A 24,963-nucleotide genomic window follows, 5' to 3' on the forward strand; every position below is an offset into this window, starting at 1 on the left:
AAGATCAGCTTTAAATGATTACCCACAATCTTGTAACTGTGTTCTCTCTTTCAAGACTGTCCCACTAGCGGAAACATCTCAATATCTACCTTGTGCACCCCTTCATGATCACCCCTCATTCTTCTAAACAACAAAGAATGTAGATCCAATTTCTTTAGCCACTTACCCAAATTAAAACCCCTGTCCCTGGGACCTTCCAGAAAATTTCAACAGTCTGACATCTTTATTTAAAAAGTATGCTGCCAAGAATTAACACAATATCTCAGCTAAGATCTTATGCGATTTATAAAGCCTTTGCATAACTACTCACTAATGAATTCTGCTCATCTTTATAAACAGAAGGTGTCCTTATGCCTTTTTAGAAACCTTTCTATACTTGTTTCTCCTTACAACTCCAGGACTCTCCGTTCTTGTAATTCCCTACCATTGTACCGCTTAGTTCATATTTCCTTTCCCATTCTTGTTACTTGGATCCATCAATTCCTACTTTATTGCACAGTGGCACAGCTTGTAGAGCTACTGCCTCACACTCTGGTGACCCAGGTCTGATCCAGAGCTCAGATGCTGACTGTGTGGAATTTTCACATTCTCCTGTGACTACATGGGTTTCCTCCAGGTGTTCCAGTTTCCTCCTACTTTGTATGTGAGGGTTGAGAGGGTAATTGGTCATTATAAATTGCTCCTGTAGGTGACTGATGGAATCTGGGGACAGAGTTGATAGAAATATGGTGAGAATAGGTTACAGGGAAAATTAGTGGGAGAAGGATTGGAGCTGATGGGCAGAAAAAACCTCCTTCTATGTTGTATGAAAATGTGAAATTTGACATATATCTGCCATAAGGCAGCTCACTTCATCAAAGTCTTGCTGAAAACAGTTATCCTCTTCATTGTTTCATCTAGAAGCTTTGGCATTGTGTCTGGACATGCAGGTTCAGGTGATTTTATGTATTAGAAAGAGCAGAGGTCCTAATGTTGGGCCTAGGATGGGGAAACTGCTGTATATTTTTGCTCCTGTATGAATATAACCATTTACTACTGCTGTAAAGTTCTGTCCATTGCCAAATCTATATCAACTTTGCCCTGAAATTCCATGTTGCAATTTTTCTGTCACCAGAAGTGGACAAGAATGTGCTATCCTCATTAACTATAAGCTAAGACTGATAACGTCGAATTCCATATTAACATCAAAGGTGAGGGGAACAACATGTCTGTGACACAATCTGTGGTGCTACACAGTTTCTATGAGGACAGCGGGTCTTTTGAGAAATGATGATCTGGTTAGTTTGTCAATAAACCCTATTTTTATAGACACCCAGAAGTGTTCAATTCATCAAAATTAATTGCTCTGTGAACGTTATTTCTTAATAGTCCTGATTTCATACTTTACAACACTGGCTACACTTCAACAGTACCTGAGTGGAGCTAAAACATCCCAAGGCCATGGACAGAGCTGTAGAAGTGCAATCTCTTTAGTATGAGTGATACAGTCCATCAGTGGGAAGCCTGTCCTCAAGTGAGAGGGAGTTTGCTGTTCACCCCAGGCATGCCACACACAACAGCTGTTTCTGTGGAAGGTCCATTTTGGCCCACAGTAGGAACTGCTTTGTGCCTGGATTGTTGGTGGAAAAATCAAACAATAATTAATGAATTTGAAACAAACTTTAATAATATTCTTATTTTGGAACCAATGAGCAAAAATTAAATCTCATTGAGAAATAAACAATGTACTGGCAATTATGTAGTCTGAAAATCATTGTTAGTGCATTACATCAATTAAACAAGCATATAAAATATTAGAATAATGAATAGTATGTAAATTTCAACAATTGATGTCAGCCTAGTCACTGACCGAATTTAAATTGAATATTTGATTAATTATTGAAATGATAAAATCTCACTCATAAACCAGAAATTCTGAATTGATTAATTCTGTGTTTCCTGTATCACACACCACTGAACAGAGAAACCTCCAGTACAGATCCCCAACAGAACAGAACAATTCCAAGCAAATTATGCCAACTTTTCAGGTGAAAAGCTAAAACATTTTTTTAAAATCTCATACTGTTTTACTTAAACTGTCAAATGTAACTTCTTGTATTTTCAGTCAACTAACTTCTCCAAGGACAAATGTGCATTTTGCCAACAAGCATACAGTGTGATCTGATGTATATTCAATGCCCAGACCGAAGGCATGTGAAGTGCCCAACATCGATCTAATGCACACTTGGCACACAACACCAGAATAAATCCACATCAAGTACCCAACGACAGACCTACTGCAGCATAGTGCCTAGTGTACTGCAACCAACCTAATGTTAATGTGTGTACTGCCTTAAATCAAATTCATGATGGGACATTCAATGAAGTAAATAATGGTACATCTTTGGCATTAAAGACTTGATGTGGTGAGTTGGCTATTTTAATTACCACATCATTGGATAATATTTTAATTTTAACACAGTTGGTCTTGGGCACAGTTTTGCTGAGATTGTTAGATTTTTGTTGGGAAAGGATATTGAAGATTGTGGAGCAGAGGCAGATAGATGGTGTTAAGGTTCAAGTGCAGTTAAAGTCCAACTGAAGAGTCAAATTGACCAAGACTGATGACCTATTTCATCCTGTGCATCTGTAGTGAGACAAGAAGTTAGCTATTAAACATCAAATGTTATCAAAGCTATGCATAATATTTGCTCTTTTCCCTGCAGTAGTCTGATAAACACTAAAACAGCATCCAATCTCCAATTTCATTCAGTTAGATAAAGTGGATTTGGCAAAAAAAAAAATCACACTGTAAAATCCTCTTCAGTCAAGAGTTAATAGTGACACCTGCCTAATGAAACAAAGAACATGGAACACAATTACTGTGGAAATCTGGTTCCCACAAGTGACTGTAATTGGTGCCTAATCTAATGGCTGAAAGTCTTGGGACCAAGTGAAGCCAATGAACAGACAAACAATGGATCCCATGGTGCACACATAAAGCAATCCCAGACAGATGTGCAAACCTGAAATAGGCCAAGTACCCTCAGAGTTCCACAATGATCCTGGAAAAGGCTCAGTCCCACTTATTATTAAAATAGGAACAATTCTGCTGCTGACAGATCATTTGCAGTTCACTTTTCAAGCTTTATCCAATTCAAATCTAGACAAGAAATTATCCTAATTAGAATAAAATCTACCATTAAACTGCTGTGGTGTAACACCTTGCAAGAAACTGATTTTTACCAGAGATCCCCAGTGAGCTCTACATATCCACATATCTGCAACATTAATGAGTAAACAGTGAGTTGGAATTCACAAGTTGTGACTCTGTGTACAAGCACTACATCATCCGAGCACACCTTAACATGTTATCAGAGGAAAAAACATTCAGTTAGCACACCTTTGGTCTAAACCCACAATCAGCAGGTGATACTAGCAGTGCCACTCTCAATGGAATACCTACATAAGCAGTCTGTTCTGCGGCACTGTTCTGTGTACCCGCAATCAAAGGGGAAGTCTGGTTTAACAATGGCTTTGGCTTCCTTTTCAATGGTATGCACACCCCCAATGTGATTTCAGTTTCTTAATGCAGGTTTCTTAAAAACTGTGATTTGGCAATACTTGTTCTAATGAAGTCCAAATGCTGAAGAAACAATTCCGTGGACTTTGTAAATGCAGATGGTGTGATTCAGGTGCTGACAGCTCTCCAATGGCAGAGGATGTATGTGAACAAAAGCTGAAGTGTATTCCGCTGTTCTCTTCATTTCTGTTCCATTATGTTCTTCAGGCACAGTTTCATATGAGAGTTTTTATTGCTCATCTGGATGACACAGTCTCGCACAAGTTCAATGAAGATCTGTGGCCACAGCTTGTGTAGGGATTCATTTTTAACATCAATAAGGGCTGCATCTTTAACCAGTCCCTGCACGTATACTTGGCAGAACATCTTAGTTTCCTGATATTAAATAAGGGGAAAAAGTAAAGGATTACTGAATAAAAATTATTGTACAGATAAACATGACTTCTTTGACTGCACATTCCAAATCTTGTATCTTTGCTCTGAAATGTTAACTGTTTCTGTCTCCATAAAAGCAACCTGACTTGCTGAGTATTGTCAGCATTTTCCGTCTTTTCTCCTGACAGAATGGGTGAATCTTTGCCACTAGATCTGAGTCAGATTTAGAGATCACTGTTCAAAAATCTAAAAAAAAATGCAGCAAATTCACTTTAAGCTGTCCAATTGATGTGACATATTTGGACTTTCACAAAACCTTCAATAGGGGCTGCACAAGAGATACTTAAATAAGTGCATGCATTGGGGTAATATATTGGCATGAACTGCAGTTTGGTTAAAGAACAGAAAACAAAGGAGTAGGATTGAACGGGTCATTGTCAGATTGTGCCACAGGGATCAGTGCTAATATCTCAGTTGTTCGTAGTCTACATCAATTATTTAGATGAGAGAGTCAAGTATAATATATCCAAGTTTGCTGATGAAACAAAGCTGGGGGTGGGGGTGAGGGGCACTGTGAGCTGTGAGAAGGATACCAAATGGCTTTGGAAGGCTGAAGGAATAGGCAGGGCCAAAGGAATACAAAGTGGGAAAAAAATGAGGTAATCTATTTTGGAAGAAAAAATAGAAAGGTTGAATACTTTTTTAAAAGGCTAAGAGATAGAAAGTTGTTGGTGCCCAAAGGGGCAAGGGTGTCCTTAGGCAGGAATTGCTTGAGTGTTAACGCTCAGATACAGCAAGTAATTGGGAAAGGAAATGTCATGTTGGCTTTAATTGCAAGATGATTTGATTAACAGAGTAAACATGTTTTACTGCAATTATATAGGCCCTTGGTATCGGGAATACTGTGTGCAGGTCTGGTCTCTTTACGATCAGTAGAGGGATTACAGTGAAGGTTGACCAGATTGACTCCTTGATAGCAGGTAGGTCCCTATGAGCCAATACTCAGAAGAAAGGCAGATTTTTTTTTTATATATAGGTTTGATGCAGGGAGAAAAATCACATAAAATGCAGATGCTGAAAATCCGAAATATAAACAGAAAATGCTGGAAACACTCAGCATGCCTGTCAGCATCTGTGTGAAGATAAACAGAGTTAATATTCCAGGTTCGAGACCCTTCATCAGAACAGGATGCAAAAGGAGAATAATGATTGTGCACCAGCCTTGTAATGAGAATAAAAACACTGCTGCGTGACAAGGATTTTACTGATTAAAGAGAATAAAGAGTATGGGCGGTGTGATATGAATAAATAACATGCTCTATGCAATGAGAATAAACAATGATGGCCTTGCAACAAAATCTGCCAGAGAATAAGTACCTGTTTTCCAAGATCACTGAATTGCCATTTTATTTAATAACTTCAGAGTAAAGATTTTTGCATTAAAAATTTCATCTATTTCAGTCTAAACGTTCCAGTACAGCCCTCCAGTAAGCAGGCAGGATTTCATAATTCATGATGGAGCTTTAAGGATGAGAATACACTCCGTTCAAATGAGTTCAGACAGCAGCCGCAATAGCAACCCAAACCTTGGATTTTAATGAATGAAACACTTACTTTTGTAAAGTGCTAGAGGTTGACTAATTATTGGATTTGAAGGGAACCAAGGTACCAAAAACAGATGGGCACAGGTTTAGGGTGAGAGGAAGGAGTTTTAAAGGGGATTTGAGGGGCAAGTTTTGCTTTTACACAGAGAGTGGTTTATATCTGGAACATGGAGTCAGAGGAGGTGGTGGAATCAGATACAATTACTGTTAGGCATTTAGACAGATACTTAAATAGGCAAGATATCTAAGGATTTGGTCCCTATGCAGGTAAATGGGATTAGTGTAGATGGGCAAAGAGGTTGGCATGAATGTGGTGGGCTGAAGGGCCTGTTTCTGTGCTGTACAACTCTACGACTCTATTGATGTAGGAAAGTGGCCCCATAATGGTGAGCAGCCGTAATCTTACTGAGTGGCTGAGCAAATGTGAAAGGCCAAATGGCTTGCTCCTGCTTCCATTTCTTATGTTTCTTATCTGTCCTAGTGGCTGTTATATACATAGTATTTCCTTGCATTATGAACCTTAGTATATATTTCATCGCTCTCTTAATTTTAATGAATTATTAACCAGGCTGTGGTTTCCTTAAAATTGTAAAGGATCTGTTAATTCCCATTTTAAATTTCCTCTATCAGTAGACTCTGTAGTAGACAAACAAAACAGGTATTCTTCTTGTGATTGGCTTCCTGTTTTCTTAGGTATAAAGTTAATGCAGAAGTCTCTAACATTAGTTAACAATAGCTGTGAGATATAATCAAATCCGCAAGTAAAGCAACCCTTTCACAGTAATTAATTTTAAATATTCACTGTACTTCACTTTTCTATTAATCACTGCACTACAAAATGTGAATTTCAATATTGTTCAGATTCTACTGATGACTCTCTGGAGTCCTGTGCAGTTTTATTACAGTGTTAATACCACTTCAAACTTGGGTTGTGTCTGGTAGTGAGCATTCAGACTTTGACTCTGGGCTGCAGTATTGGTTGTTACAAGTGAATCACTGGGGGAAGCAGGAACTAGTGGGATGAAGCCTGAGCATTACCAAAAATCAGTATAATGTTTTTGCTGTGAGTCTCCCACAGTACAATAAGTGATACACACGGAGTGCACTAGCAAAAGGCAACAAAAACCCAATGGTTTGTAAGTCTGGGCTGCATTTACCTTTAATTGTTCTGTGGTGATGTCCTTATTGAAGTAATTCAGGACGGCACGACCTATGCTCTCGCCTCCAAGCTTTATGTTGTCCTTGCACTCATCCATCACAATGCCAGGTTTCTTTCCTTTCCCTTCCAGTATGAAATTCAGTTGCTTCTTTCTTGGAAGAAAAAATGTTACAATTTGAGGATTTCCTTTCCTGGGCTTTTGAACCACACACCTGTCATTGCAAAGTTTGTAATAAAGCACCTGGTCTGGAAACGCCAAAGTGATTCTGACAGGTGAAGTAGCAAGAATGGAGGTTATATTCCCTGAAGTGTGGGGCGATTTTGGTCTGGGAGGGGAGGGGGAAAGAGGTGTCTTTTGTAATTTGCGATGCTGGTAATTCACCTCATTTCACATCAATCTGCGCCATCATAAAGCACTCAACACCATCAGAATGTCTGAGCAATGGACTAATTAATCAAAGAATGAAATATACATGGTTGAAATATTGCAAGCTTTTAACCTTAGCAAAGTAAATATCAAGTTGCTACTACAGAGGCAGATGCTGGAAATCTAAAAACTGAAATGATCCTCAATCTGAAACTTTGAACTCAGTGGAGCAATAATATTGTTGAGGTTACGGCAAGATTGACAGTCCAATCTGATGATATCTCATATGAACATGGAAGTCCTGAAGTTCATGACAATTTTCACCACTGACCTTCTGATTGGATTCCTGCAGTGCAGCACCAACTTCCTGCAGCCTCCCAGCAGTTATCGAGTTAACTTAAATGCATTTACTTGTTTGAAGAATTTTCAACTGTAGTGCTTAATTATTTATCATAGTCTTCAAACCATTAATTGAAATTTAAATACTTAAGTATTTCTAACAGCATGATTAATATTTTAATGTTTTTAAACTACTTTTTAATATCTATGAGTGCCAGAGCCATTCAGAGTCTTCTGATATCAGGCAGTGAGCCAGGGAGAGAACAAGCAGCTGTCGAAGAATTTCTGGGAAGTGGATGGGACCTGCTATTTTCTATGAGAAATTCTTGGCTTCACCACTCAGATGCTGGCTCAGGGAACAGGTTACACAAAATGTAGGTGCAGGTAAGGGACTGGGCAGTCAGTCACAGGAGGGTCAACGCTCATGAGGAGGCCAGGTAGAAGCCTCCCATTGTACATTGAGCATCAGTTTTAATTGCTCACAGGATGAAGCCTGGCACTAACCTTTCCATTCCTCAGAACTGAATGTCTGGATGGTACATTTCAAAGTGGCATTAAGAGTCAGCTAAACTGATGGTATGGAATCACATACAGGGGCAGATTAAGTAAAGGCAGCAAGTTTCCTTCCCTAAAGAACACCAGTGAACTGAATGGAATTTCCATGATAATCCTGTAATTTCATGGTAATTACTGAGACCAGCTATTTATTCAAAATTTGTTGCTTGAATTTAGATTGTGCAGTTGCTGTGGTGTAATATGAAGAAATGTTTTTGGATCAACTGTACACGTCTCTGTACCACTGTACTCCTGACAACTATTTCCAGAACTTTCTGTGTTTGTATAAATTACTAAGATCCAGCTGCCTCTACTACCTCTCTCAGAATTTAACAGAGTTAATTGGCCCACCTGCCCCAACAGCCATCCTCCACACTCAGTAGAGGAACTGCTTCAATCATGGTGAAACAATCTGCTGCCATTGATTCTCTTACTGTGTCTAAATCTTCACCTATGAAGGGTCCCATCTGGGTCCTCTCCTACCCTTCATCTACATGCCTCACCCACAACACACTGTCCCATGCATACTGATGTTGCCTATTCTGCTGCACCATCTCTCAACCTCTCCACTATCTGTGTTGTCAAACTCAACAAGTTCCCAATTGCTGAAGATCAACCAAAGGTTCCCTCTGCTGTCTGCTGTATTCTTACTGATTAAAGCTTAATCATTTGTGTGTGATTTTTTTTCCCATTTATTTTGAAAATCAACCAACACAATGGCTCCATTCAGTCACTTTCTCAACAATGATCTGGATTACCCCAGATGGAATGGTGAATGATGAGTGATGTTGGGCTACTAAAATAGATCAGCCTCTTGTGATAAGTTTTTAGAATTCAGCTCTCATCACTGCCTGTAAAGTTGCATCAAGTCTTCTCTACTTTTGTGCTGCTTACTGTTGCAATGCAGGCCAAATTTCCATTAGCCTTTGAATTATTTCCTCATCTGCATGCCATCTTTTTGTGTTTCATGTACCAGGATCCTTAATCCCTTTATCCTGCTACATGTTAGAGTCTACTCCGTTCAAGTTATAATTTGATTCATCATTCTTCCTTGTAAAATGGTTAACCTCACAATTCCCCACGTTATATTCCATCTAACATCTTCTTGTCCACTCACTTATCTATATCCCTTTTCAGGCTCTTTGTGTCTTCCTCACAACTTGCCAACCAACTTTTCTGCTGCCTTGACAAGGAAGCCTGACTTTACAAAGACAGCACAGCCATACTCTCAATCGTAATTTCATCCCAGATATTTGTGGCCTATTGCTGTTTGTCCATTTGTATGCATCTTCCAAACAATAAACTGAATATTCATTTTCAGTGCACAACTTTGGATGTAACTGTTGTTTAACGATGGAGAGGGACTCAGTGTTGGCAGATACAAGAGTCAGTGCCAGCCCCAATACAGGCCCATAGGGCAACCCATGAGGCCATATTGGTCTTCAGGCTTGTTCAGTTATTGGAAGCTCAGTGAATGGTGATAGTCAGTCAGCAAGACTCCCAGGGCAGCAATGAGGATGCTCCCGCTGTAACTACTGAGAAATGTAAAGAAATAGAAGAACCTTGGAATACACACCCATAGATTCCTGAAGATAGCAGGACAGGTAGAGAGATAATTTGGGTGGCAGAGAGGACAAATGCATTTACTTGACGAGGCACAGCACAAAAGAGAACGGCTGTGTCCCATTCCAGTCATCTCCAGAATGGTGTGATAGCACTAGAGAGGAAATAGGGGAGATATACAAGGATATTGTCAGGATTAGTGAGCTTTAGCTACGAGAAGGGATTGGCTAGGTTGAGGTTGTTTTTTTGGAGACTCAGGGGAAAGACTCATTTCACTGGCAGAGAAGTTAAGGTTGTCACAGAACAGTTCCAAGGCGTGCTAAAGGGGAAAGGTAAGCAGCCAGAGTATATTGGTATGAACAACATAACTAAAAAGGGGGATGAGGTCCTGCACATTAAGTTAGGGTCCTTGATGGCAGATTAAAGAGCAGAGCCTTGAAAGTTGTTATCTCTGGATTACTTTTGGTGCTACTGAATATAGAAATAGGAGGATAGGTCAGATGAATGCGTGGCTAAAGGAATGATGTAGGAGGGAGGGCTTTAGTTTTCTGGATCACTTGGACTGTTTCAGGGGAAGGTAGGATTTGAAGAAGCTGGAGAGGTTGCACTAAACAACACCTTTATGGGAGGATTGTTGGTGATGTTAAGGAGCATTTAAACTAATTTGGCAGGTAAGTGGGACAGGAAAGGACCAGGCACATATAGAAGGAATAAGTCAGTTTAGCAATCAGAGTAGATATGGGTGTGATCGGGCTCATGGGAGGAATGAAAGAAAAAAATATATCTAAGTTAATGCAAGGAGTCTGACTACTCAGGCAGATGAAGTTAACGCATTGATCAGCAGATGGGAGAGTGATATTGTCAACATGGAGGCACAATTGAAAGAAGGGTGGGGCTGGCAACTCAACATTCCTGGCCTGACAGGGAGGGATGTAAAAGAAAAGGGGGGGGGGGGTGGAGAGAGGGGGTGGGGGAGAGAGGGTGGAGAGAGAGGGTGGGGGGAGGGGGGGAGAGAGAGGGGGGGAGAGAGAGGGGGGGAGAGAGAGGGGGGGAGAGAGAGGGGGGGAGAGAGAGGGGGGGAGAGAGAGGGGCAGAGTGGGGGGAGAGAGAGGGGGAGAGAGAGGGGGAGAGAGAGGGGGGGAGAGAGGGGGGGAGAGAGGGGGGGGAGAGAGGGGGGAGGGGGGAGAGAGGGGGGAGAGAGAGGGGGGGAGAGAGGGGGGGAGAGAGGGGGGGAGAGAGGGGGGGAGAGAGGGGGGGGAGAGAGGGGGGGAGAGAGGGGGGAGAGAGGGGGGAGAGAGGGGGGGAGAGAGGGGGGGAGAGAGGGGGGGAGAGAGGGGGGGAGGGTGGGGAGAGAGGGGGGGAGGGTGGGGAGAGAGGGTGGGGAGAGAGGGTGGGGAGAGAGGGTGGGGAGAGAGGGTGGGGAGAGAGAGGGGGTGAGAGAGGGGGTGAGAGAGGGGGTGAGAGAGGGGGGGAGAGAGGGGGGGAGAGAGGGGGGGAGAGAGAGAGAGGGGGGGTTTATAATATTGATTAAGGAGACCATTACTGCAGTAATGAGAGGATATCCTAGGCGGCTTTTCAAATGTTGCCATATGAATAGAGCATAGGAACAAAAAAAGGGAACAATCAATCACTTTGTTGGGGGTATACTACAGGCCTCTTAACATTCAGCAGGAGTTAGAGGAGCAGATTTGTAGACAAACCACAGAGAGTCATAAAAATAATAGGGTTATGGTAGTTGGGGATTTCAAGTTCTCCAGCACTGACCTCAGTTTTGCTAAGATTCCTCGGTGATTTACTCAGACAAGTACTGATATTAAGAGCAGCTACTCTTCCCCCTCCTGTGACATTCTGTTCTTCCATCTACGACTTTTCAAGGCTCTGAGGTTGGTGGAACCCTGAGTGGATTTATGTGGACACTGACGTTCAGCTCAGGGCAGAATTAGACAGCAAGATCGCACAAGGTTTTGTTGGATTTGATTGAACTTGAGTAACCACTGGAAAAATAAGAATGCTAATGGTTCAGTAGGCGTGCTGGGGAGTACAGACAAACAAAAGTAGCACTTGGGAGATGGGATGGGGGAAGGGAACACAGCAGGAGTAAAAGAGCTGAGAATGGCTCGAAAAAGGGGAATGGGAGACTTGGATCTGAAACAGCATCTAAAGAATATATCAGGACATACAAAAAGATGAAAACAAATCAAATTTTGAACATGGACTAGGGTAAGCATTAATGCAATATTAGATAAAAGAACGACTTATAAGGTGGTTTTAATGCCCCCAGGATGTTTCAAAGAACTTCACAGCCAAAACACTGTATTTGGTGACACAAGAAATTCTGCAGATGCTGGACTCTGGAGCAATACACAGAAAGTGCTGGAGGAACTCAGCAGGTCAGGCAGCATCCATGGAAGGAAACAGTCGATGTTTTGGGCCGAGACCCTTCATCAAGACTGGAAAAGGCATGGGGGGACTCATGGGCCAGTGAACGTGGCATCCAGCCAAGGAAACCGCTGAATTGTACTGGAATGTCAGCAGAATAATGTATTTGGACACACAAAGCAATGAAGAGTGGAATTTTCTTCTTGTTCCCCCTTTCTGCTTTCCCTCTCCTACTCCAGTCCTTTATCCTGCTCTTTGTTATTCCTCTGGTTCACCTGCATTTTCCAACATGCTGCTCCTTTTTTTCATTGCTCAAATCAGCTGACCTTGTGTGCAACGTCTTCCAGTGCATTCAGCTTTGGGACTTACATGTTTATTATGAGAATATAAAGATTAGTTTTAGAAAAAATAATAAAACTGCAGATGCTGGAGTCCAAAACAAATATAGAAATACTGGAAGTACTCAGCCAGCCATGGCATCTGGGGAAAGAGAAACCAGTTAGTGTTTTGGGGCAGTGACCCTTCCTCAGAACTGGGAAGAGTGAAGGGGTTACAGTTTAAAAACAGAGCTGGGGGGGGAGCGGTCAGCTGCAAGATATAAGACTGTTTGGAGATAGGTTAGAATACAGCAGCCTCCTATAGCAACCTGGGATATAACTCATCAGGCCCTGGAGATTTATCTTCCTTAATGCCTGCTTAGACATCTAATACCTCCTCTTTTTTGCATTTTAACACGCTGCACAGTTTCACAATTCCAACTGAAATCTCCAACTATGATGTCTTTCTCTTTGGTGAATACAGATGATTAGTAATCTAACCTGCTGGGCACAGGAATAGTTGTGCTGAACCAACTGCATTAGTAATAAAATTCCCAACTAAACTAATCCCTTCTGCCTGCACAATGTCCATATCCTACCATTTCCCTCACATTCATGTGCCCATCTAAGAGCTTCTTGAATGCCCCTATTGTATTCACCTCCACCACCACCCCAGGCAGTGCACTCCAGGCACCCACCACTCTCGTGTAAAAAAAAACTTGCCCCGCACATCTCCTTTGAACTTACACCCTATCACCTTAAATGCACGCTGACTGGTATCAGACATTTCAACCCTGGAGAAAAGATACTGGCTACTTATTCTATCTATGCCTCTCATAATCTTATAAACCTCTACCAGATCTCCCCTCAGCCTCTGCCACTCTGAGAGAACAACCCAAATTTGTCCAACCTATCCTCATAGCACATGCCCTCTAATCCAGGCAGCATCCTGGTAAACCTCTTCTGCACTCTCTCCAAAGCCCCGACATCCTTCCTACAATGGGGCAACCAAGACAGAATGCAATACTCCAGATGCAGCCTAACTAAAGTTTTATAAAGCTGCAACATAATTTCCCGACTCTTGAACTCAGTGCTTCAACTAATGAAGGCAAGCATACCATACGCCTTCTTTACCACCCAGTCAACCTGTGTAGCCACCATAAGGGAGCTATGAACTTGGACCCCAAGATCCCTCTGCTCATCAACACTGTTAAGGGTCTTGCCATTAACAGTGTACTGTCTCTTTACATTTGATCTCCCACAGTGCAACACTTTACATTTCGCCAGGCTGAACTCCATCTGCCATTTCTCTGCCCATATTTGCAACTGATCTACATCCCGCTGTATCCTTTGCCAGTCTTCTACGCTATCCACAACGCCACCAACCTTCGTATCATCTGCAAACTTACTAACCCACCCATCTACATTTTCATCCAAGTCATTTATATACGTCACAAACAGCAGAGGTCCCAGTACGGATCCCTGAGGAACACCACTAGTCACAGGCCTCCAGCTAGAATAAGTCCCATCGACCACTACCTTCTTTCTTCTACGGGCAAGCCAGTTCTGAATCCAAATGGCCAATTCACCGTGGAGCCCATGCGTCTTAATCTTCTGGATGAGCCTCCCATGTTGCACAACAATTGCTGTGAGGTTCTGACAGATAAGATGATAAGGAGCACGAGGACTGACTGTTAGTGAGGCATTTTAAAGAAATGGGTGAGAAGGGACCTAAGCAGGATAATGGGAAACAATGAGACAGCTGTTTACTTAAAGTTAGAAAAGTCAATGTTCATTCGATAGTGTTGCAAGGTGTTTAGATGGAAAATAAGATGTTGTTCTTCGAGTTTATGTTGGGCCTCACTACAGTCTTGATGGGGTAAATAAAAGAAACAGGTTGAATAATAATAATTGGGAAGTTGAACTGCTACTGGACCAGTGTTATAGCAATTCACAAAAGTTATCACAATATTGGTTGGAGTAATGGAGCCCTCTGTGCATCCATTAAACACGTTGTCCAGCAGCATATGTGCAGGAAACTTTGTTTCCTCGTGCTCATAGTCACAAGCTGCTCACAAGGTGAATGAGAATTGTTCTGATGAAACATCATTGACCTGAAATACTAATTCTCTCCACACAAATGTTGCATGGCCTGCGAAGGATTTCTAGCATTTTCTTATTTCATTTCAGATTTTTAGGATCCGTGATATTTTGCATTTGGACGACGGTGAACCAGAACCTGACCAGTTGTTTTTAAAGGAACTGAACAATGCAAACCAAATTGCTGTAACATTGGTGACAAATAATAGAAAGTCTGCACCTGTATCATCTGCTAATCCTCCTTGCCTCTTCACTTTCAAGAACATTAATTAGTAGTTCTAAGAGAACTATAAATTACAACAAATAACATACTAGCTAAATTAACAAGAAACAAAGTAAAACTATTGGATTAAGCTCATCTCTGATCAACCATCAGGGACCACAGCAGATTGTCTTAAAATAAAAAAGAACTATGCCAGCTCTTTCAATTGTAAGAAGCCCAATTCATTATCAGATAAATTTCACCATATGTCAGGTGCACTGTGGAAAAGCAGAATCTTATCTTGTTAAGAAATTTGAAATGCCTTAAATGCAAAATATTCCATTATACCTTAGACCTCCGAAAATGTTGGCCTCTGATACAAATATGATTATTCTCTTCTGTTAGCTCCACAGGAAAGGTTGTGAATTGAGCTGCTCATGCAAACAATGCTTCAGTGGAAAGCCAATTTATGGTTGAGATGGTTTGGAACTAGCCAATGACAGACTCTAAGTAGTGCTGTGTCTTCTATTGAGATAAGCACTCAATTCCTCAGGTAGAGTTGGCTTCCATGTCCAGGATGACCTGTACAGCTTTAAGAGAAATGCATGTTGTCTAAGCCTCTGACGACTGGATGCCTCCAGGCCCTATCACCCTGGCCTTCCCATGTTGCTGCTCCTGGGCAAAGCAATTTATCCTCAGTTGTTTTTACTAACCACACATATAAAGCAGTTGTTGTGCAAAATACACCCCAAACCCAGTTCCAACGATATCAATGGAACCAAACTTGGAAATAGAGTGCAACATACTGCTGTTACTGTATTATTGTACATGCAGGGTTAACAAAAGCAACTGCAGATAATTTCCAATCTCTTCAAAGAATAAAGGGATCCACGTGAAAACTGCCATCGTCTCCAATGACAAATGACAATGACAAATACTAAGGTGGAAAAAGAAAAAAAACCACAGCATCACAAGAAATTAGACACAAAAATAGTCTCAGCAACAAAGTAGAAACATCAGGTGGACCTTAACTCCATTTACCTGCAGCAACCAAGCAATTCAACACTGATATTCATCAGTGAGGTGAGTTACAGGCAGTCAGAGACACAGTGTGGAACATGGAAGTGTCCAGCTCCCAGTGACCAACATTTTGGTACCGGTGATATCATACACTAAGGAGGTTTTTAATGGATCAGGATTCAACAGCAAGCCTCCTCAGTCTATTTTTCCCTTTCAGCTATGCTAAATCACCAAACTAATGGAACACGCAAACAGACCCAAGTATTAGTAGCAATCATCCACAGATCAGCGATGAGGAAGAACCACATCTTTCAAATACTCAGAACATTCCAAAGGGCCAAGGCCAAAGAAGTTTTGGATGGCAGCCAATGTTGTTATGCAGGGAATGCAACACCTAATGTGCATAGGAAGCTCCCACAAACACCAATGAGATAAACACCAAATAAATATTCAACAGAAGACAAGAAAGTTCATGTGTTTTTTTTCAAATGGTTCCATGTTTTGTTTTATACCTACCAGGCAGGGCAGAGTGGTCCTCAGCCCATTCAAAGGACAACACCAAAAACATAGTGCCCCTAAATAATGAATAAGGTTAACAGACTGGATTTGGTGCTTCTCAGAAGTGAGATTTGAACTCACACTTTCGTACACATAGATTACTTGTAATGTATTCTTGAATATTTCTACAAATATAAGTAAACATGTCTATGGTATAGGAACCCATTGTTTAAATGAACCATCATTAAATTGAATTCTTACTTGATTTCTCCAAGTAATGAAAGTAGTCGAGGTTGGGGGAGATGTGAAGCAGCCACACGTGCTAATATCCCAAAGAGTCGTTCACCCATTACTACGTCCATGGGAGTTACCTGTTACAAATTATAAAACAAGTATTGTGCTTTAACCTGAGGATTTTAAGCCTTTGACAACAAATACTTTCACATCACAACAGAACAAGATACCACTGAAGGCTCCAGTGAATCTCATGGGAAGAAATTAACACAGGGGCAAACAGTTGTACACATTTCAGTCAACCTTGTATCCAAACAAGTGATGAGCAACATCCATAAATGGATGAAGTACTCTGTTGTATTACTTTGTCGTTGGTCACTAGTGTGATAGAGGCATGAGAGTGCCAGCTCCCCTTCTGAGATTCGATTCCGGTTACTTCAACAGAAAGAAATGGAACGCTCTAGTGTGGGAGGTTGTAGACTCAGACAGCTCCATCACCGGCACAGCCCTCTTGCCAGTGAGGACATCTTGAAGCCTCAAGGTGGTGGCATCCATCATTAAGGACCCTCACCGTCTGGGACATGCTCTCTTCACGGCACTACCATTGGGGTGGAGGTACAGGAGCCTGAAGACCCAAACTCAATGCTTCAGGAACAGCTTCTTCCCCTCTGCCATCAGATTTCTGAACGGTCCAGAAGCCATGAACACCACCTCATTATTCCTCTTTTGCACTATTTATTTATTTTTGTAACTTATAGTAATTTTATGTCTCGCACTGTACTGCTGCCGCAAAACAACACATTTCACGTCATATGTCAGTGATAATAAACCTGATTTTGATTCTATTCTCCATTAGTAACCCAATATATGTATGCACCGTTGAACATCAAAGTGCTAAATGAAGAGTCCAATATAACTCAAAAACAGAAGGATGGTAAACAAGTTAAGTTTATCTGGTTGGAGTTCGGGAGTCAGACTATAAGCTTGGTTCACAAGAAAGAAACTTTGTCCACCCAAAACACAAGAGATATCTACTCTAAGGAGAAAATAACATCAAAAACAATAAAAGCTAAGACACTGGATGTCTAGTTATCCATAATGAAATTTATGTAAATGGAACTGTTATTAACATAAGGGGAAGCAGTGAATTTGTCATAAAGGCATTTTCAGTGTGGTGTGATACACGAGGTCGTTACACAATATTCTGGCTCATGGGATTGGAGTATTATATTTGTGTGGGTTAGTCAATAAACAGGAGGGAGAGAATGTGAATTAGCATTTTATGGGTTGGCATCCTGTGACCATTCATGTACTACAAGGATCAGTGCTTGGATCTCAGTTATTCACAATCTATATCAACGAGTCTGAACAATACCTAACCGCTGCTGATACAAAAGCCTGGTGGAAAGGTCAGCTGTAACAAGAACACAAAGAGGCTACAATAAACTATAAACTGTGAAGGAATTAAAGAGAAAAAATACCAAAGGTGGAAATCTAAAACAAAAAAACAGAAAATGCTGGCGGCAGTCAGAAGGTCAAGCAGTATCAGTGACGTGAGGGGCAAGTTTTTTTTTACTGAGTGGTAGGTGCCTAGAATGGGTTACCATGGGTAGTATTGGAAGCAGGCAGTTTGGTAGAGTTTAAGAGGCTTTTATATAGACTCATGAATATGAAGGGAATGGAACACAAGATCACAAGACAAAGGAACAGAAGTAGACCATTCAGCCCATGCAGTCTGCTCCATGAGCTAAACTATTCTCCCATCTAGACCCAATTTCCGGCCTTATCTCCATATCCCTTGATACCTTGACTAATTAGATACCTATCAATGGAGGGATATGGATGATACACGAGGAGGACATTTAGTATAAATTGGCATCAAGATCGGCACAACATAATGGGCCAAATGGCCTGTCCCGTGCTGTACTGTTTTATGTTTATGTTTTAGTGAGGAGACAAAGAGTCAAAGATTCAGGTTAAGAACACTTCAACAAAACTGGAAAAGTGAGAAAGAAATCAAGTTCTATATAAAAAAAGAGGAGGAAGGTGGAGGGAAAAGGAGAGATCTCTGTGAAAGGTTGCAGACCAAAGTTATAAAGGCAACCATTACTTTAAAAAACAAGTTAGAGACAAAAAAGAAAGAAAGAGGAAATTGCCACTTCCATGGAGAGACAGGAAAAAAAGATTACTTGAAATTGTAAAATTTAATATCAAGTGGCATAGGTAAAAGATGAAGTACTGTTCATTGAGTTATGTTGGGTATCACAATTGGCTGAATCTTTTCCAGCCATAATGGAACAGATATAAATTGTGGCTCCATACTCAATCCTACCTACCCCCAGCTTTGCCTCTCATAATTTTAGATCTTCTGCTTCGAGGAAAACAAGCCTCATACCTGAAATGTTCCAACTGGTCAACATCCTAATGAATCTCCCCTCTCCAGTGCAATCATGTCCTTCCTATTGCGTGGCGATCAGAACTACACACAATATTCCAGTGGCATAACCAATGTTTTATTAAGTTGTATCAAGACCTCCCTGCTCTTATGCTCTATGCCCAAGCTAATGAAGGCAAGTATCCTAGCGCTTTCTGTATTGTTCCAAAGGCTGACTTGCTTACCTCTACACCATTTATTTTTTGAAGACCAAAATGATTGAGCCTGAAGAGGACATAATACTTCCAGAGACTGAAGTTCACCACTGGGTTCCCCTGAGGACTGACAGTGAGTTGGTCCAATCGGCGACCCAGTGCCAGTGCATTAAACTGCTGCAGTTTGTGAAGATTTGTATCTTGGAACTTGAAGTGCTGCAAAGAAATGACAAAGAAGTGTATTGGATGCAAACTGAAGTGAAAACCTCTCGGCTCAATTTTTTCATTAGGGTCACTAATGATAAAAGCTAACAATGTAGAATCGATAATAAAGAAACAAAAATCTGCACCAATAACTAAATGATTGTTATCACATTTAGGAGGAAAAAACACAATCAATAACGGACAATTTTTTCAAGAAAAACTATTGTTTTGATGTATTATTTCAGATGTTGATTGACATGTATCGTAGCCATCGATCATCATGAATGACTGAATACTCTATTTGTTCAAGATGACTTGTAGTGGAGTACAAATAAACTTTCTGAAAACAATCAGCAGGTGAGGGAAGATCAGTGGAGGAAGAAAGGTTGATGTTTCAGCTCAGTACTCTGCAAAATTACTAGTTCTGACTATGGGTCACCTGACCTGAAGCAAACCTTCAGATTCTGTCTGATCTGCTGAGTGCGCCCAGCAGCTTTTGATTATTATTTCATACTATCAGAATCCACAGGTTGGTGTTTTATAACAGGATGTCTATGGGCACAGAGAACTCCAGTGCCCATCCACAGAGAGAGCCGAGTCTTTTCAAGGGGACAAATTGAACCAAAAAAAAACTATCCTGTTGTGGGTCCATATTCAAAACTCAGTTTAATTCTGATCTACTCTCACTGAGACCATCTTCCAAGAGACCATCTTATTACACTGCATTCAGATGCTCCCTGGATCTGTCAGTATAAACTACCATTGCGGCAGGCAATTTCTATCACAATTCTTATCTTCTCCCCTAGAGAGAGCTAATTGCGGTTCATTTGACAGCAGCATTAACAGAAACCTGAGAGAAATAGTTAGACAACTAAAAGTTACTTTAAAACCCCCACAGGATTGCGTAACAAACTATAGAATGTGAATTCAAACTCCACCATAGATTAGCGTTTGGAAGACAAAATCGAGAAGGAATTACTGAGTACGTTGCAGGAACTGATCATCACTACAAAGTACACATATTCTCCTTATGCTAGTCTCATTCATTAACCCTTCCCCACTACCAATCTGGTAAATAAGGATGGAGCTTTAAATTTTTGATTTTGTCTTATTGCTCAGTGGGGATATATAAACACTGCAACTTTCTGCTGCTCGGTTCTCCTCCAAATTCTGGAGCAATATGGGTTATGTACAATAACAAGTAACACTGCACAACACATCCACAAAATGTCTCACTACCTACTAGAGCAAGGCCTAGGACTTCTAGGTGTTAAATGGGTTGAGCACTTCATGGTGCACACTGAATTCACAGTCAGTCAGCCTCTGTTAAGTGACCACAACTAAGTGATGAACTGCTGTAAGAGTGATCTTAACACAGAGTGATCACAAACAGAGTGGTCAAATAGCTTCTAGAATCACCTGTCATCCACAGATGTTTCCGAATCAGACACGTTTGTTAGTGCTCCATTTTTAATGGAAGGTGCTCCTTCCATTATCTGTTCCCAATATTACTTTAACTTCAAAATTCTTCCTATTGTCTCCTCTTTATTCCCTGTTTACCAGGACAATACCTACATCCTTGTAATTTCTCCATAAGCAGGCCTATGTAACCCCAGTGTCCAATCATTGGGACACTTTGGTTGTTGCTCTTGCCCAAAGCCCATCATTTCCACTCTTTCTCTGTATCACCCACAGACCCTCTCTTATCATTACATCTCCTTTCAATTTGACACCCTGCCCTCTCTCAATTCCTTAGCACCCAAAAATTCTTACCAAAATATTTGGGAATTTAATCCTTAAACGTGGTAACATGGGAATAATCTCATCGAAGTCAATAAACATGAAAGAGACTGTTGTGACAGCGGCAGCAGTCTGAACACCCCAGCTGCGTTCCAGGGATTCCAGAGCACCAAACCCATACAAGTGCAGCGTATCTCTTTCCAGCTCGGCCAGGTGAGATTCTGCAATCGATAGTCCTTGCACTCCAGAGATCAGCATCCCTTCAGGCGACCTACATAAAATACACAGCTTCAATTTCATTATTATTTTAACTTTTATCAATCACTTTTTTCTCTGAAGTGTGGAAAGGCAGCTTATAATATTTCATTGAGACTTTGGGATCTAAAATTTTTGCATCATTACTGATGCTTATTACTTAACTGTTCCCTGTTCAGAGAGGTGATTTCAAACAGCATTACTTTTCAAAGGAAGGAATATCCCATCCTACTCTCTGACAGACTGGAAACAGTTTCCTCCTTTTCAGTGGGAATCCAGAACAACTTCCTGCTAAATTTTCCAATTAGCACCGTTGTTCAGAGCACTCTTTAAAAAGTGATATTTTATCATCACATCAATGCTACGGAAGCTCTTCTAGGGTTACACCAAAGCCTTAGCTTTCGAATGAATCTAACAGGCAAGCAGCCAGAACAGTTCTGTTTGACTATCTTTACCCTTTTGTTCAATGTCCACACCTTGTTACCAGTGCATAAACTAACTAGAATCTTGGTAAGTGGCAGTGATTTCCCCATCCTCAATAGTAGTGGAGTCCAGTACCTGAATGCAAGAGGCAAATGTGAAGCAATTTCTAGCCAGAAATGGCTTGTGAACGACTTTCTCTGCTTTTTCCTGAGGCAGTCTTCAGCCAATTTGATACATTGCATCCTTTATTCAGTAAACAGCTGAGTGTACCGAATATGGTCCCTGACAACATTCCAGTTGTAATGTTTTGGTGTTCCTGAGCTAGCTGCACCTCCAGCCAAGCAGCTCATACAACTAAAATGGCACCCACCCAACAATGTGAACATTTACTGGGTATACTCTGTCTATAAAGCCAGTCAGGTTAATCACCAAGTTAAAAGTCTATGCATGTTATTAGCAAAAGGCTGAAAGTTACTGTTGACAGTGTCACTGTGCCACCGCTCACTCACCAATCACCTCGTCACCAGTGTAAGCTTCAGTTTCACCAGGAAAAATCATTTCCAGACCTGATTACAGCCTCGGTCCAAATGTGGACAAAGTGCTGAATTCCTGAGTAGATGTGAATGCCCTGTGTGATCCAGCTAAGTTAGGGGTCAGGCAGTACAAAGCACAGGGAAGACTTCCACAATGCTCTTTAATAAAATATCATCCTGGTGACACAAAATGGGAGTTAGCCAAGGTGCATTTATTGTTTGAGTTTCAAACACTTCCCAATACAATAACAGTATACAATTACTTCAAAGCAAATTGTGTGAACTAGCACACTTGCTGTTCTTAATTAGTCACCGATGTAAAATCTCAAATTAAACTCAAAAGCTTCATTTTTGTTTAAATCATTTCACCTTCATTTATCTTCCACCACAAGCACAATGGACTAGGACTTGAATCATATAACACACATACTTCAAGCACTACTTGATGATTTCTACCACAAAATTACTTGCAACATGTGAACTGCAAATAATAGGGCATGATAAGACTTCATCTGGGTGATATCAGGCACATGATGTGTCATAGATTCATACAGCACAGAAACAACCCCTTTAGCCCACCACATCCATGCCACTCACTGCAGCAATCTACACTAATCACATTAACCCTCATTACGTCCATAGCCTTGCCCTGGCATCTCAAGTGATCACCTTGATCCTTTTGAAATGTTGTGCGAGTCCCTGCCTCAACCACCCCCTCAGGCAGTATGTTCCTGATTCCAACCACTCTATGTGAGAAAAGATCCCCTCAGATCCCCTCTCACCTTAAACCCATGTCCTCTTGTTGTAGACACCAAGGGAAAAATATTCTTCTATCTATCCTTTCTATTTTCTTCATAATTTTGTGCCTGCAGATGAAGCCTGTACAACATACAGGTGAAATTACTCCCATGTACAATCCCCAATTGAAGGCCACCTGCTGAAACGTAATCAGGGACATGTGATTAGCACACCCACACAGGTTAGCAGGGTTTAATGACAGGGACCTGCCCTGCAATTGCACTGTTTGAAGGGATTATCAATCACTTGCAGGTTTGCTGGGGAGTCAGTTCCTGCTGAGCACACTGAACATTTCCAAAGAAACCCTTTACCATAGCTTGAGAAGCAATGGGCTTTGTTTGCCTCCTATTCCAGCTAAAATGACAAGTTCTCATTCTCGGCTTCTCATTCTTGATGGTGAGTCTCTCTCCATGAAGACAATGCTCCTCTTCCTGTTTGCCCCCTATAAGGAGGTGTACCCATCATTCTTTAAACTTGGCATAGATTTCCAACATGTGTCACCCAGTGTGGTGATGTCAACGTTAAGGCATCTGAGTTCCTGAGCTATGATATGATAGCAGAGCAGTGTTCAAGACTGGTGCTATTGGGATTATCCATTAGGGTCCTGGTGTTCCAGGACCCCAACCTCATACTGTAGAGTGGAAGATGTCAATGTGCCATTAACATTGAGTAGCTGTTGCACATCAGGTACCAAAGGGGCATACAGAACAAGGTATGACCCAGTGGTAAGGGGACAAAAGACCAGGATCTGCTGCATGAGTGTTAATGCTCATGTGTGGACACTTGATTAGGTACTGTCTGACATGTGCATACTTGCTTGTTCACAAAGGCACATGCACACATACACATGGGCTGAGGCAGAGTAGTCCTTGCTCACTTTTCACCCCGTTTATCACCTCCCCACCGGCCCCCCCACCCCAGCTCCCAATCCCGGAAGCACACCTGGTCCACATTCCCAACACCAGCCATACACCTGGCCCAGGTCGTTGACCCCCAACTCCAACTCTGTTAGTACATCCCTCGGACAGCACAGTACATCCGTACCACTCCACTGGTGTGTTAACCTCGAGTTTTTGATGTCAGGATGAACCCGCAACCTCTGGTTCAGAACGCAAGAACATGGGCAGGAGTAGGTTACCAGGCCCCTCCAGCCTGCCTACCATTCAATATGATCAGAGCTGATCCACTGCAGGTCTGAACTCCTCTGCTGTGTCAAATCCCCACAGACCTCAATCCCCGATCTATTAAAAATTTTTCTACCTCCACTTCAAATACTTCTAATGATGAAGCCTCCACAAGTCTGTGGGGATAGAAGATTTCAGCAATTCACTACCCTCTGTGGGGAGAAATTTCCCTGTATCTTGGTTTAAAATGACTGGCCCCTTGGTCTTGTAACTACCTCCCCTCATCTGAATCTCTTCCACTAGTGAAAATATCTTAACATCGGCCCTGTCAAGCCCACTCAGAATCTTCTAAGCTTCAATAAGATCAACCCTCATTCTTCTAAACTCCAAAAAAACTGCTTGAAGCAGCCTGCAGATGGGAATGCAAACCTCTAACCTGAATATATCTGCACACCGTCATCAAGTCTGCATCTAAGTTCTGGCAACTCTTTTGCTATCAATACTTAGATAGAACATAGAACAGTACAGCACAGACCCTTCAGCTCACAATGTTGTGCCGACCCAATTACATTAGTAATAAAATGCCCAACTAAACTAATCCCTTCTGCCTACACAATGTCCATACCCTACCAGTTCCCTCACATTCATGTACCTATTTAAGAGCTTCTTGAACGCACCTATCGTATTTGCTTCCACCACCACCCCAGGCAGCGCATTCCAGGCACCCACCGCTGTCTGTGTGAAAAAACTTGCCCTGCACATCTCCTTTGAACTTTCCCCCTCTCACCTTAAATACATGCCCTCTGGTATTAGAACATTTCAGCCCTGGGAAAAAGATACCGGCTGTCTACTCTATCTATGCGTCTCATAATCTTATAAACCTCTATCAGATCTCCCTTCAGCCTCCGCCGCTCCAGAGAAGAAAACCCAAGTTTGTCCAACCTATCCTTATAGCACATGCCCTCTAATCCATGCAGAATCTTGGTAACCCTCCTCTGCACCTTCTCCAAAGCCTTGACATCC

General features: G+C 41.6%; 1 protein-coding gene across 3 annotated transcripts in view; it reads right to left on the reverse strand.

Moving 5' to 3' along the window:
• Positions 1-1,645: 1,645 nt before the first annotated feature.
• LOC127585322 (leucine-rich repeat-containing protein 49) overlaps positions 1,646-24,963 on the reverse strand; it is a 90,166-nt gene continuing 66,848 nt past the window's right edge. For 2 of the 3 annotated variants that reach the window (XM_052042694.1, XM_052042696.1), the window contains 5 exons: positions 20,841-21,078; positions 18,894-19,079; positions 16,302-16,411; positions 6,699-6,852; positions 1,707-3,937 (listed from right to left, as the gene is read on the reverse strand). In XM_052042694.1, coding sequence (XP_051898654.1) covers positions 3,743-3,937; positions 6,699-6,852; positions 16,302-16,411; positions 18,894-19,079; positions 20,841-21,078 — 883 coding nt within the window. In that variant the 3' untranslated portion in view covers positions 1,707-3,742. Of the gene's footprint in view, positions 3,938-6,698; positions 6,853-16,301; positions 16,412-18,893; positions 19,080-20,840; positions 21,079-24,963 lie in introns of all 3 variants that reach the window. The other variant, XM_052042695.1, reaches the window with a different exon arrangement.

The sequence above is a fragment of the Pristis pectinata genome, chromosome 32, assembly GCF_009764475.1.
Source record: "Pristis pectinata isolate sPriPec2 chromosome 32, sPriPec2.1.pri, whole genome shotgun sequence".
NCBI lineage: Eukaryota > Metazoa > Chordata > Chondrichthyes > Rhinopristiformes > Pristidae > Pristis > Pristis pectinata.